The sequence below is a fragment of the Mastigoproctus giganteus genome, chromosome 11 (assembly GCF_048544385.1).
Source record: "Mastigoproctus giganteus isolate SK-2022 chromosome 11, ASM4854438v1, whole genome shotgun sequence".
NCBI classification, from domain to species: Eukaryota; Metazoa; Arthropoda; class Arachnida; order Uropygi; family Thelyphonidae; genus Mastigoproctus; species Mastigoproctus giganteus.
Window position 1 is genome coordinate 38,753,594 of NC_143585.1, and position 14,387 is coordinate 38,767,980.

General features: G+C 39.1%; 1 protein-coding gene across 3 annotated transcripts in view; it reads left to right on the forward strand.

Annotated features, from left to right (window-relative positions):
• The window catches only part of LOC150077923 (uncharacterized), a 56,405-nt gene that overhangs the window by 35,386 nt on the left and 6,632 nt on the right, over window positions 1-14,387 (forward strand). For all 3 annotated transcript variants that reach the window (XM_090385117.1, XM_090385118.1, XM_090385116.1), the window contains exons 4-5: window positions 3,704-3,815; window positions 8,506-8,649. In XM_090385117.1, the coding sequence (XP_090241243.1) occupies window positions 3,704-3,815; window positions 8,506-8,649 (256 nt within the window). The remainder of the gene's footprint in view (window positions 1-3,703; window positions 3,816-8,505; window positions 8,650-14,387) is intronic.

The window sequence follows — 14,387 nt, forward strand, 5'->3', positions numbered from 1 at the left end:
CTCTCCATCCCTCCTAAAATGAGGTCTCCAGAATTATGTATGCAGTACTCAAGATGTAGTCTGACCATTGAGTAATCCAATGTAAAATCACTTGCTTATTGCTGCTAGCAAAATTCCTGTGTATCATTGACAAAACCCCATGAGGTGTCTTGGCAGCCTGTCTGCACTGCTACTTAGAAAATTTCATATCTTATTGCTCAATTACCTCTAGGTGTTTTTCATTTACAATAATCTTAGTGTAGTGTCTCACAGTTCTGTAGCCGAGTGGTCAGGTGTGAGGGTGCATAAGTACAGATGCCTTGAGTGACTGGGGTTCAAGCCCATGACGTTAAATACGGTGCTGTTTCTTGTATTCTCTATATCTTGTGAACTCCTCTGACTCTGTGGGCATCCTGGAATATAAACATAAGATTTATTTATTTAATCTGGGATTACTGCTACCCATATGAAGTACATTGCATTTGTCAATGTTCAAATTAAATTGTCATTTTTCAGCCCATCTGCCTAACTTCTCTAGATTTTGTTGCACTAATCTACCCTAATTACTGTCATTTATCATTCTGCCAACCTTTATATCATCTGCACACTTAGACATTAAGCCTGATATACTTTCATCATTATCATTAGTGAATATAGGAAATAGCAATGGGCTTAGCTGTAAGCCCTGACTCCACTAATAACATTAGTCCACAAAGAGCAGTGTCCATTGATAACTAAACTGTCTTCTCCTACTCAACCACTTTTTATTCAGAGCAGCAACTTGCCCTCAATGCCACACTGTTCCAATTCATGCAGCAGTATGAAAAGCTTTCCTGAAATCCAAGTATACGATGTCAAAAGTATTTTTTTGCATCCAGTTCCTTTGTTACTGCATTATTGTATCCAATAAAATTGGTCATACAAGACTGCCCCATAAAGAATCCATGCTGTAACTTCAGTGTAATGGAATTTCTGTCTAGGTGATCCTGCATTACTTTAACCAGCGACTCCATTATCCTGAATGCAAAGGTGCTCTTATAATTATGGCCAAGGGTGTGCATACCTCCTTTGCTGTGTCCCTTAATATAATTGGATAGATCCCATCCACTCAAGGTGCCCTTTTTATGTTTAACTTCAACTATTTTTCTTCCACTTTCCTCTCAGTTATCACAAAATCATTTAGCTCCATATTAAAACTTGATAAACTTCTGGCATCCCTTTCCCTATAGAATTTCTCGTATGAATGTAGATGCAAAATACCTATTCAGTTTTTTGACAACTTGAACAGGATTATCAACAGTTAACCCATCGATATTAAGTTAACCAATGTGATTCATCCCCTTCTAGTCTTTACATAAGTAAAGAAGTCTTTGCTGTTTTTTCTTTGCATCGTTTCCAAAGATTTCTCATAATCTGCCTTAGCTTGCCTAACCTCCTTAATGACCTGATTACAGACTAGTTTATATCATCTGCTAATTTATATGCATCCCACACATCTTTTTTTTTTCTACCCTGAGTCTTATTAGTTTGAGTGACATCCATTTTAGGTGTAAGCCTTGAACAGCATTTCTTAGTTATTATGAGAAGCTTAGTTATTTTTCTGAATGCTTTCCATGTACAATTGCTGTTGGGACCATTATCAGTTGGTCCTACTGTATAGAATTAAAAAATAACTGTCTGAGACCACTGTAGTCACTCTTATGAAAGCAAAAGCCTTTCCATTTACCCCTTCATGGTAGTTATATTCTTAAGTAAATCCCACATCAATACACTACGATCACTGCCATCAAGTAGTTCCTTTTATCTTATTTTGTAATATCCCAGACTAGCAGTTTTCTGACCCACCTAACACTGCCTCAATTAGCATCAGCAAATATTCTTCCATCCCTTCTATTTAAGAAGGAATGATGTACTGAATAGAAAGAAATACGAAAATAATGTAGATTTTTGGGTGAACGCGATACTGTCATATGTGCTGAAAGTTGATTAGTGTTACTTATCATAGAACATAATCTTCCTTGGAGTTGTACTAATCATGCAGGCACGTTGTTCAGAAATTTGTTTCTTGATAGTGGAACAGCAAAAAGTGGTTGTGGAAGAATGAAAGTGTTCACTGATAGTGAAATTGCAAAGAGGAAAAGCAAGTAGTGATGGCTCTGAAAATGTGCCATTTTGCAAATCAGATATTTTCTCATGAAGTTTTATCATTTTATAAGCTTGTTAATTTAATTTTAATTGCATTCTCTTTGTTTATAATTGCTTTCTTGAGGTTCAATAAAATTTTGCTACCATTCTTGCTGTTTTGATTGAATATATCAGCTTGTACACTGTATTTGTATGAAGTAGCTTTTTTCCCTTTTTTTCAGAGAATTGTCATAGTATGAATCAGAGCTGTAATACTCAATATGTTCTACGTTGATAATAATATTAGTAAAATAATAAGAGGATTATACCTCAATATAGTACGTAGAACACTTCTGTATGATACCCTCCAGAAATTAAAATGGAAAAAACAAAAAAATCGACAACTTACCAGTACATTAGAGTAAAATATAAATAATTACATAATCAATTTAACACAATTCAAAACAATTAAAAATCACTTTCACAGGAATGAAAATTGAATTTTCATTCCTGTGATCAAGACATACAGTCAAAGCATTGTCAGCTTCAGGAAGGAAAATTGTTTTGAATATTTTTGTTAGATTCTTTTAATTGCATTAAATTGATTTTTAATTGTTTTAAATTGATTTTTAATTGTTTTAAATTGATTTGAATTGTGTTAAATTGATTATGTAATTATTTATATTTTACTCTAATGTACCGGTAAGTTGGTTTTTTTTCGTTTTAATTTCTGGAGGGTATCATACGGAAGTGTTCTACGTACTATATTGAGGTATACTCCTCTTATTATTTTACTAATAAGAGAATTGTCATATATGAATAAGTGCCTATTGTCTTCACCATGTCCATCTGTCTGTCCACATGTATCAACTCAACTCCCAGTGGATGGATTTTTACAAAATTTTATATTTGGGCTTCTTAAAAATATTTGTTAAGCCATTCCAAATTTCATTAAAATTAGACAAATAGAAATCTGCTAATTATTATATATTTCCTTTTTCCATGCAATGTCAATGGAAAAAGAAATTCATAGATTAAATGAAGTTTTAATACCATATTATTAGCTTTAGATGGTCTGGGCACATTTTTAATGTATTGTTATGTGTAAGGCCATGGACATGGTGTTGCTTGTGAACACACACACACACACACACACACACACACACACACACACACACACACACACACATACATACATACATATATATATATATAGAGAGAGAGAAAAGAGACTAAAAAAAAGAAAGGAAGAGAATACAATTATGTGAATGCCTTTTTTCAAATGATGAAGTCAAAGGAGCAGTGCACATATATAGCTTCATGAACAACTGAAAACATCTAGCTTGTGGACTGATATGACAAGTGGACTACAAAAAGAAGTAACATTAAAATTTTTGCATTTTTTTTAAACTTTAATAAAAAAAAATAAATTGCATTTAATTATTGATTTACCTTTGTAAGATCATTACCTGTCATTTACTGTTGATTTTCCTTCTTCCTAGAAAACCTTGGCTTTATATAATTCTCTCTCTCTGGATAGTTTCATTTGATATGAGTTAATAAATATTTTTAAAATTTCTGCATTTGTTTTTCAAACTAGACATGCAAATCAAATGTGAAATCTGAAAAGCCAATTGATAAATCAACTTCAGGAGTTAAAGAGGAAGAGTGGCCAGAGATTGAACACATGCCATCTTGGAAAGAACCTGAAGGTTGGTTTTTGTTTTCTTTTGCTATATTAAGTGAAAAAAAAAAAAGTGCAGAAATTTTTTTATCAAGTTTCGCTTTGTGATACTAGTTAAGCTTCATCTTTTGAATTTTAATGAACAATAAGAAATCTCTAAACTTTGAATTAAGAAATATAATATAGAAACAAGTTTTCAGTCAGTTGCTTGTATAGAAAATGACTAATTAAAATTCTATTTTAGGTCAAGTCAGTCATAACCGGAATGGTAATCTTCTATGGCAATATAGTTGCTATACTGTTTTGGCACCTATTTTGAAAAGTCTCAGTTCAATTTGCATCACTGATTAGAGGAATTTCTAATGATGTTTTCATTTACAATTGTGAGACAGGTGTGAACATATGCCATTTGATGTTTTTTAATTGTGTAACTAGAAGCTTTTGAAAGTGTATCAGACTGGTGGACTGAAGTCGGTATTCATACCGACTTTTCTGGTCTTTCTCTCAAATATGCGATATAAATGAATGGTGTGTAACAATGTTCTCTATCTTCTGTTGGTTGTTAGTTATTTTTTAGTTAAAATTCATTATATAAGTTGCAATCACTTCTAGTTAATGTGACGCCTAATATATGAAGGACAAATACAAATGACGAAATAATTTTTGATCTTCATGTAATTGTATGCTACTGAAAGTTGGTCTTGATGAAGATCTTATGGCATGCTAATCTTAATATTTGAATATCTTGATACCTATGTATAAGTTGACACCAGCTTGTAAAATGCAGTTACTAGTAGATAATTTTCCTTTAACTATTTTATTACATGCTGGATTTGGAAATTATTACTTGGGGGCTTAGAGGGGAACAGGCATTCTGTGTGTTATCAGATACTCAGTCTAAAACACTGATGGATCCAATATCTTTCTGTTCCAGAAGATTTAGGAGAAGTTCGGTTGGCCTGCCTTCCTAAAATCCACTCGTGCACACCTTCTCAATGGTAAGCCCTGTTATGTCACTTAGGTGGCAATGAACGTGTAGAGTGGTTCTCTTTCAAGACACCTGGTCAGTGTGAAGAGGAAAAGACCAAACCCTCCAGCACATGACTTGTGAACTCGCATATATAATCCCTTCCTACCATGAATGTAATTCCCCTTTCTCAGCAGTTTAAAATCTCTAAGCTAATTAATGCCAATCTACAAGGGAGCATCGTCCTTTGAGAATATCTGCCTTAATCAGTCTGAGAATGTAGAGTCGTACTGAGCCATTTTAGTACCCGAGGCAAGAATGAAAAATTGCACCCTCCCTTAAAATATAAAAAAAAAAAAAAATTTAATTAAAAAATATGACTTATTTAAAATACATTTCTGGTATACCTTTTTAATAAAAAATGTTAATGAAGTAAATTAATTTACAGTGCATAACAAAAAAAAAAAAAAAATATTTTTTTGTGTATTTTATATGCTGAATCTAACAATGTCATTGTTTTTTTTCCCCCCTAGTGTCAATATTTTTGCAGTTCTTGTGACATTTATATGTATTATAGCAATACTCTGATTAGGGTTTGTATAAGCTTTTTTTTGCAGTATGCTATAGCTACAAAATGAAGTCTGCACTCCTCACTCTGTTATATATGTGAATATTATATAGGACTGATGCATTAGCATTAGTAGAGGCATATGATGCAAGAAAATAAGCTTATATAACATCAGCAAAAGAAAAAACCTCATTTCACCCATCCATTCACTCCAAAAGTTTTTCCACTTCTTTCCTTGAATTTATTTAAACTAACAACTTCCACAATGACAGATGGAAGTTTGTTCCAGCAATCAACTACCAGCTGACTAAAAGCAAATTTCTGCACATCCATTTGGCAATTGTCTTTCCTCAATTTCAGTTTATGTCCCCTCAGATTTGTAATCTCAGCAAGAGGAAGAATCCCATCAACATTGAGTCTGCTCAATCCATTCAAGGCCTAATACACTTCAATCAGATCAACTTGTAGGTGCTAGTCTCTAGATGCTGAAATTTGCCGAACTTGAGCTCTTTCTTCATAAGAGAACTCCTTTGTTCCCCTCACCAGTTTTGTTGCCCTTCTCTGTACTCGTTCTAGCAAATCTATATCCTTCCTAAAATAAGGCTTTCAGACCTGTATGCAGTACTCAAGGTGTGGCCTGACCATTGCCTTATACAAGGAGATAATCACCTCCTTATCTCTGCTAGCAAAATTCCTGTATATCATTGACAAGACCCCATAACCTATCTGGCAGCCTGTCTGCACTGCTCATAAAACTTCATATCTGACTGCACAATTACACTCGGGTCTCTTTCGTTCTTCACTACCCTGAGTGTAACACCACAATCAGGGTAGTGGAGAATGTACATTTCTCTGTGGTTACTGCTACCCATATGCAGTACTTTGCTGCCCAACTGCCCAACTTTTCCAGATCCTGTTGCAGTAGCATACTGTCATTATTGTCATTAAAAACCCTGCCAACCTTTGTATCATCTGCAAACTTCAACATTAAGCCTGATATACCTTCATCAATATCATTGATGAATATACAAAACAAGAATGGGCCCAACACTGAACCCTGGAGGACTCCCCTAATAACATTAGTCCATGTAGAGCAGTGTTCATTGATTACCACTCTGTCTTCTCCGAATCAACCATCCTTTTATCCAGTGTAGCAACTTGTCCTTAATTCCATACTGCATAACATCATTGGTGGTGCCAAATTTTACAGTGCATTTAAAGCCTACTTTAGAATGCCCATAGGTGAACAAGACAAGTTTTTGTCACCTCATTTCTGTTGTGGTAGTTGCAGACCAACTGTAGAGGGATGGTTTCATGGTAGTTCTATGTGTATTCCTTTCTTGCAACCCTTGCTAGTGCACAGTTGATACAATTGCCATCCTCCCCACACTGGACAGAAAAGTCTTGAGTTTGAATCCCATCAATGACACAAGGAATTTTTATGGGCCTTTTTCATAATGTGGCTGAGTTAGTCTATCACTAACTACTAGTAGAGGGTAGCATGGTTTCATCTCAGAAACTAGGGTTTTTTCCCTCCCCCCAGCAAACAGGCAAATCAGCCATAGAATGCATGCAGTATATTGACAGAATGCATACAATACAATATATTTGTCTTAGTTGCTTTAGTGCTTGACATGCCTAATCTAACTTAGCCTTTTTTTTTTTTTTTTTGCTCTACGTTGTGTATGAGAGTGAGGTCTACAACCCATCCAAGTTTAAAAAGTATGCAGAGTGAAAAGCTGTAATATAATCCAACATACCATTCTCTATTTCACTAGTGCCACACAGTAAGGACTTGACAAATCCCAATTCACCTCCCAGAAAAGTCTTCAGAAGTGGAGGACAAATATGATGAACAGGATAATTGGGGTTACATCTCAGAGCCTGGTCACATAAAACACCACAGTTCCTGATTAGCAAGAATTGGAAGTGGGGGACTTGGATCTAACCAAATCCAATGCAAAGCTCCTGCAATGTTGTTTAAAAAAAGTGGAATCTATTGGTTCTGGCCACAAGACTGCCACAGAAAAAAAGACTTTTTATGAACATTTTTACTGTGCAGAATCCCTGTGCTGTTTAAATTTGATTAATATTTATGAAGAAACTGGTATTGGTCACAATCTAGAAGAGTGGAGTATTTTCATAGACAATTCAAGTAAAGGAGTTGCTTCACATTGGGAATATTGATTTCTGTTTATTCCATTGATTCCTATTTATTGTTTATCTTAAATATGACTACAGATGCATTTGAAACATGGGATGACCTTACATTGCAGAGAATCTCGATCCAGTTTTTCACATTGCACAATAAAACAATTTTGTGCATTTTTTGGCAAAAAAAAAACCTGTATGCATATGTTGCAATTTCAAAAAAAGTTATATGAAACTTTTGTCATGTAAAAAAATTATATGAAAGGTGTTTAGCGAAAAATTGTGATATCTTTTCTGCTGCTTTTTCAGCCAGATATTGAATAGAAAGTTAATAAGCTTTTTCAATATATTCCTTATTCTATATTTTGTTTTTCTCTCAATTTCTTTTGTGAGAAATTGTCACTGGAATTATGCTAGTTACATTTTTTTTTAATGGTAGGAGAAATGAGTATCAGAGGGATCTAGTTCATTTGCTTTTATAGGTGAATGTTTTATTAGTTAGTCTCCTGCCACACCAGTCATAACTTTATTGTAGTCAATAGAAAATAATATTACTTTTATCATGTATCATATGACCTATTAATCCATCTTCAATGTTGAATTCTGTAATCCATCATTGGTCTCATATTTAAAAATTTTGTTGATGCACACAGAAACATGACTGCATTTAATTGAAATGTCCACGAGTTGATGCTGGTCATTTCAAAAGGGTGCCTCTGTAGCCAGGTGGGCAGGAGCAGCAGTGCGTAGCACACGCTTCTTGATTAGACTGGGGTTCGAGCCCGTGACCACCAAATACGGAGGATGTGGAAAGGTCAGGGAATAACCACCGCATATCCACGGAGTAATATGGCCTTAGTTGCTAATGCTCCTAAAAACCAAATAACATTTCAAAAGAATTTCCTTGATAAGTCACCCTTCTTATAATTGTGAAAATGTTTTCTGAATAACAGTAATATTTTGATTACAACTGGTGATTATATCTCTGCATATTTTGTGATATTATTTCTTTTTATTATTATTTTTTTAAAGATGATTATGAAGACATCTTTCCTAAATGTGAAAGGTTGAATGAACAAGATCTTTTATGGCTGAAGGGCATGGTCCGTCCATTAAGTCAATTTAATTTGCCAGACTCTCCAAAAAAAATACAGTTAGATGAGTGGATAATTCCAAGTAAGTTTGTTTATCTGTGGTTTTGAGAAATTCAGTAATATGACCTTGGTGAAATTACTTTTATTAAACTTTTGAAGGATTTTTTAATTAACCTATGATAGTTTTTTAAAATATAAACTAATAGCTTCATTAGCTTACATTTTATTATTTTTGTTTGTTTCTTTTAATCCATTAATTGCTATGTTATTCACATGAAAATCTGGTGTGTTCCCCCTTCCCCCCCATTTAACTTGCAGTTAGTACTTTGGGAATATTCTAATACACCTTGTGCATTAGGAATAATCTTGGTAACATAATTCATAATTATTATTATTATTTTATTTATTTTAAGTATCACAGATGTGGGCTGTGTTAGGGTGACTAAGAACAAGTGATTGTATACTTGCATGTACACTAATGCTAGGCGCATAGTAAATAAATTTGAAATTAAGTACTGATGAAATCATCAAATGCAGATATTGTAGGGATATTGGAGAGATGGTGTAACTCAGACATAAGGGATACAGAATTTAAATATGGGGTATGATGTGTACAGATATGACAGGAAGGGAGATGGGATTGGCTAGTGCAATGTTGACTCAATTTTGTTTGATATAACCACAAAAATTAATGTTATTATTTAACTAATAATATTATAAATATTAATGTTATTATTTAATAATTTGCACCCCTTGATGTTGGCACCTGTATGCGATGTGGGGATCTGACCTAATGCCAGTAATGCTAATCTGGATCGGAAGCATCATGATGCTTCTGATCCAGATTAGCATTACTGACATCCACTGCTCAGAGTCCAGGTTCCAGGCTAACCCCATAGGAATCTGGTATGCTATGCACTACAACCTGTGGAAATTCAGAAAGGGGGATCCTGGTAGTGAGGACCCAAACTTCTGGGATGGCTTACTCAGAACCTATCAGGTAGTAAGCTTGCTCACAAGGGTCAACCATACTGAAGCCATGCCCTTACTTGTATTGCCTGAGGGACAAGATTCTTGGATGGCTGAGGTATAGGTATGGTATTTGGGTGGCCCAGGTAAATCATTAGGAATATGTCCATATTGTACATATTGCTTGCAGGGTAAAGTGTAAAGTGTGTTTAGGGTCAAGCGGCACCAGGGGTTTCCCCCCATCTCCGCGTAGGTTACATTGTATGTGAACCAGTTTACTGGAAAAGCCAGAGATTTAAAAGTGTATGGACTTTGTATATGTGTGATGCCTTGTACCGTTGTTCATCTGGTCATTTAGCCGCCAGACCTCTACTGAGGCCCGACGTTGCCCCACTTTCGCCCCGTGGAGGCAGACCAGGTATCCACTTGAATATAGTTCACTCTGGCAGGTCCTGCCACCTAATTTCCTGAGATTTCAGTGGCTAGGACCTAAAAAAAAAAATAAAAATAATAAAAAAAAAAAAAAATAAATAAATAAATAAAATAAAATAAAAATAAATAAAAAATAAATAAATAAAAATGTGATCACGTTGAGGAGGAAGTGCTAGGAGGTCAAAAGAAATGTTGGGCGAAATTGATTTTCACTTGTGGAATTTAGATTGTGTGGGGCGTTCACTAGCGTGCAGGTAGAGTGGGGAGGGAGACTGAAGACTGGGGGGGAGATAGATAGAAGTATGGAGCCGATAGGGAAGACAACTCCAGTTTACAGTGGGGCATGCCCATGCCCCACCAGAAGGAAAAGAAGGGGTGGCGAGAAGGGGAGGTGACAGCAGGGCTGTCCCCTCATCCCCCGCCAGGGACGGGTAGAAAGTAGGCCAGGCAAGGGAGCTGGCCTATTTGCCAACAGGGCATACATGTGGGGTGGCTTCAGTCGGGCGCCAAGGCGTCAGGGCTTCCCCATTTGGTATTCCCAGGAGTGGAGTGAAGATATCTCTGTCCAGGTTTTCAGTCCAGGTCTGTATGACATTTGTGCAGATCATGCTTGGTCTTTTATTAAGTAGTTACTCGTGGGATCCAGGTCCATCCACTAGTGGATATTCAGTAGGATAGGCTTCAGTCACAGTCAGGGTGGACTCCCGAAGGTCCGATTGTAGTCAATGCATTTGGTTAACAGTTCTCAAATGGAATCGGTGTCCTCCATCGGTCAGTATTTGGGAGAGTGCAGTTCAGGCACAGTCCAGTTTTATCTTGGTTCATCATTTGTTGTGATTGTTGTTGTATTTATCCTAGTTGTCCTAGATTTTCCGGCAAAGGAAGAGTCTGGCGTCTTACAAAGAGGCACTGAGCAAAGTTGGTTAGGGCATTGTAGGTTCCCTCGTCCTCCAGTAGGTAGTGCTCCTGATTTTTGGGGTTGAACTGGACTCGTGTGATGAGGTGTCCACGCAGATCTTCGTACAGTTCACACTCGTGTAGCAGGTGGTCCCAGGTCTCGAGGGAACCACATGCGCAGGCTGGGTTATCTGTCAGTCCAAAGAGGTGTAGCTTGTGGCGGATAGCTCCATGTCCTGTGAGAAGGTAGGTGACGTGGAGACCAGGGCAGAGCCATGTCGGATATTTTGGGTACACCTTTTGCAAGTTCGGAAAGAACCTTCGCGTGATGTCTCCTTTGTCAGAAATCGTCCAGCGTTGTTGCCATATCGATGTCAAGTACGTTTGCAGCCTGTATTTCTCAACTTCACAGTTATTAGCCGGGTCCGTAGTGTGGTCCTGGAAGGTTGTGACTTTGCCACGTCTGAGTTGCTGAAGCATGCCATTGCGAATCACCTCAAGATCAAGAGGGAGAGCGCCCGTGATCACTTGTAGTGCATGAGTAGAGACTGTCTTGCATGCTCGGGTGAGGGTCAATAGGATGGGTCTATGTATGATATCCAGTCGTCTGCGGTTTACCGCTGTTGAGGCTTTGTGGAACCAGACGCCGGAGGCGTATGCGATTGCCGGGATAATGGCTGCTTTATAAAGGATCGCAAGTGTGCGCCTTTTCAGGCCCCATTCGCAACGTGTGACTCTGGCAAGCATGCCAGCGTATTTTTTCATCTTAGCCTGTATATATTTTAGGTGTGGGGTGAAAGACCGATTACGGTCCAGGATAACTCCCAGGTACTTTAGTTCTGTGACTAGCTTAATTGTCCTATTGTTGATTCTTATTTGCGGCGGTCTAGTTGGGGTTAGGTAGCCCTTAAGTAAGATGGATTTAGTCTTGGTGGCCGAAATGGTGAGCCGATGCCTTTCCGTCCATTCTTGCAGTGTGGTTACTGCTGCATTCGCGAGAGTTTCTAGTTGGGCTCTTGAATCTGCAGTAAGGGCAAGGGATAGGTCGTCTGCATAGGCCAATGCCTGTACACCCCCTAAGTCGAGGGAGAGGAACTCATCCAATACATAGTTCCACAGGAGGGGGCCTAATACTGAGCCCTGGGGGCATCCTCGGTGTATCTGTCGATCTACCTTGCAGTAAGGGGCCTGTACCAGGATCCGTCTGTTTGTTAGGTAGCTTCTTATGCAGCTGAATAGATTTGATGGCAGTTGGGCTGCCCTGAGTCTTGCGAGGACGCTCGGCCACCAGAGGGCGTCGAACGCCCCTGCAAAGTCAATAGAGATGAGGAGAAAGTATTTTTGTCGGCAGCTCTCCGCCATGTTAAGGATACATTCCAGTGCGTCGAGGGTTGAGTTTCCCGGTTTAAAGCCAAACTGTTTGTTTGCTGTTAAGCTAGCTGTGAGGTAGTGTGATTCAATCCTATGTCTGAGCAGCTGCTCCAACACTTTGCTGAGCACAGTCAGGAGTGCTATTGGCCGATAGGAGTCCGGCTTGTGCTGTGGTTTTGAAGGGTTTTTAAGGATCAATTTAATGTTTGCCACCTTCCAGTCCGTAGGGAACCAGCCTGAGTGGAGACAGTGGTTGTAAAGGTCCAGGAGCAGATTCGGGGTGTACTCAGCCACTTTCCTTACTATTTCCGGCTCGAGCATATCTAATCCTGGGGTTTTCCTGTTTCTTATCTTGTTAATAGCAATTTGTAGTTCTGCTTGGGTGAAGGGCTCCTCCGTCCTGGGGGATTTGTATGCATCGTTGGCTTGGCATAGCAGTTGCTGTTCAGGAGTGTTGTCTCCTTCAATGGATTTAAAAGTGGCGTCTAGTATATTGTTTACAGTATCGTGCCAGTTGTTGGTCATAGCACCCTGGGGAGTGATGGTGGAAGGGGTTACCTCCCCCCTTGGCAGCTTATTTGTGACTATCCGATAGATGATACTCCAGGGGTCAGAGTTGCCGACAGTAGAGACCAGATGCTCCCAGGACAGCTTTTTCCGCTGCCTGATCGTCGCAGTATAGGTGTTCCTGGCCTCCCTGTACTGTTGCCTGAGTGGTTCCACCTCAGGGGCCGGCCAGGTCCGTCTGGATCTTTGGAAGGCGCGTCTCTTCTGGTTCATTTCTCTTCTTAAAATATCAAGTTCTTGCGACCACCACGGAACGGCTCCTGGCCGAGGGGTCCTTTTCCTGATTGCTTGATTAGCCGCATTTACAATGGCATTGGTGACAGCGCGTTGGTGTTGGTCCGGAGTTTGTTTGTGGAGCTGGTTGGATGGCAAGTTTTGTGCATTTCTAGTGATGGCTTCTTTGAATTTTCCCCAGTCTGCTTTGTTGACAGCATATCTATTCTGTTTGTAACAGTTTGTCTGAGTACGGTGGAGTGATCTATGCATAGTAAAGGTGATAGCCCTGTGGTCGGAGGAGGTCCAATCCTCCTGCACTTTCCAGTCATTGAGGTGACCGGCTAGGGATCTAGTTGCCATGGTGGCATCCAGTGTGGCCTCCCAGAGAGTTGAACTGAATGTTGGTAGATTATTAGAGCGATTTATGACAACAAAGCTGCTATTGGCCAGGAACTCCTCCATGTGTTGCCCATTTCTGGAGCCTCTACGCTCTGGGGTCTCACTGTGCCACAAAGGTGAGCGGCAGTTTAAGTCGGCGGATACAAGGATCTTGGCTCCTGCTAGTTCGGTTTGCACTTTATGCAGATATTGAATGTACGGGAGGATATCTGCTTCTGGACGACAGTACAGGGAAATGATGTAGAGTTCCCCTAGAGAAGTTATGATGTGTGCACAGGATGCCCACTCGTGACACAGGTGTGAGATCTTGGTGACAGTTATGTTGGGGTTTCGTACAACAACTGCAGCCCATGGGGTTGCTCCATCCATTTGGACAGTTTTATAGCTGGGTGGGTATCCTCGGACAGCGCCTGCACAGGTATAAGGTTCTTGCAGCAGGAGAATGTCTAGATTTTCTTCTTCGGCCCTTTTCCTTATCTGTCCCGCTACAGCAATGGCTCGTTGTGCATTAAGTTGGAGGAATTTAATGCAGCTGTTGTTGTAACTTTTAGGAAGAGTCCCCATAATATATTCTTGATTGTTGGGCGCTTCTTGCTTTAATATATACCGGGCATTTGTTATCTCTGACTGAATGTGTGTGGGGGTGTTTTTGCCACTTGCAGTTTGCGCAGGCTGGGTCGCTTTGTTTATTTGGACAGTTTGCATAATTGTGCCCCTTCTCAGCACAGTGTCCGCAAGTTGGCTCCTGCTGGACGCACGTGTGGGTGGTGTGGCCGAATCGGCAACACCGGAAGCACTTTGGGACTGCGATGTGTTCCCTGAAGCGGTGGGAGCTCCAGTTTATATATATCCTCTCTTGTTTTGTTATCACCCTCCATGCCTCAGGGGCCAGTCCGACCACCCAGTTTATTGAGCTACCATTCCCGCTCTTGGTTTGGTGTTTAGGTACCAGTAGACTTGCGTAGTCTC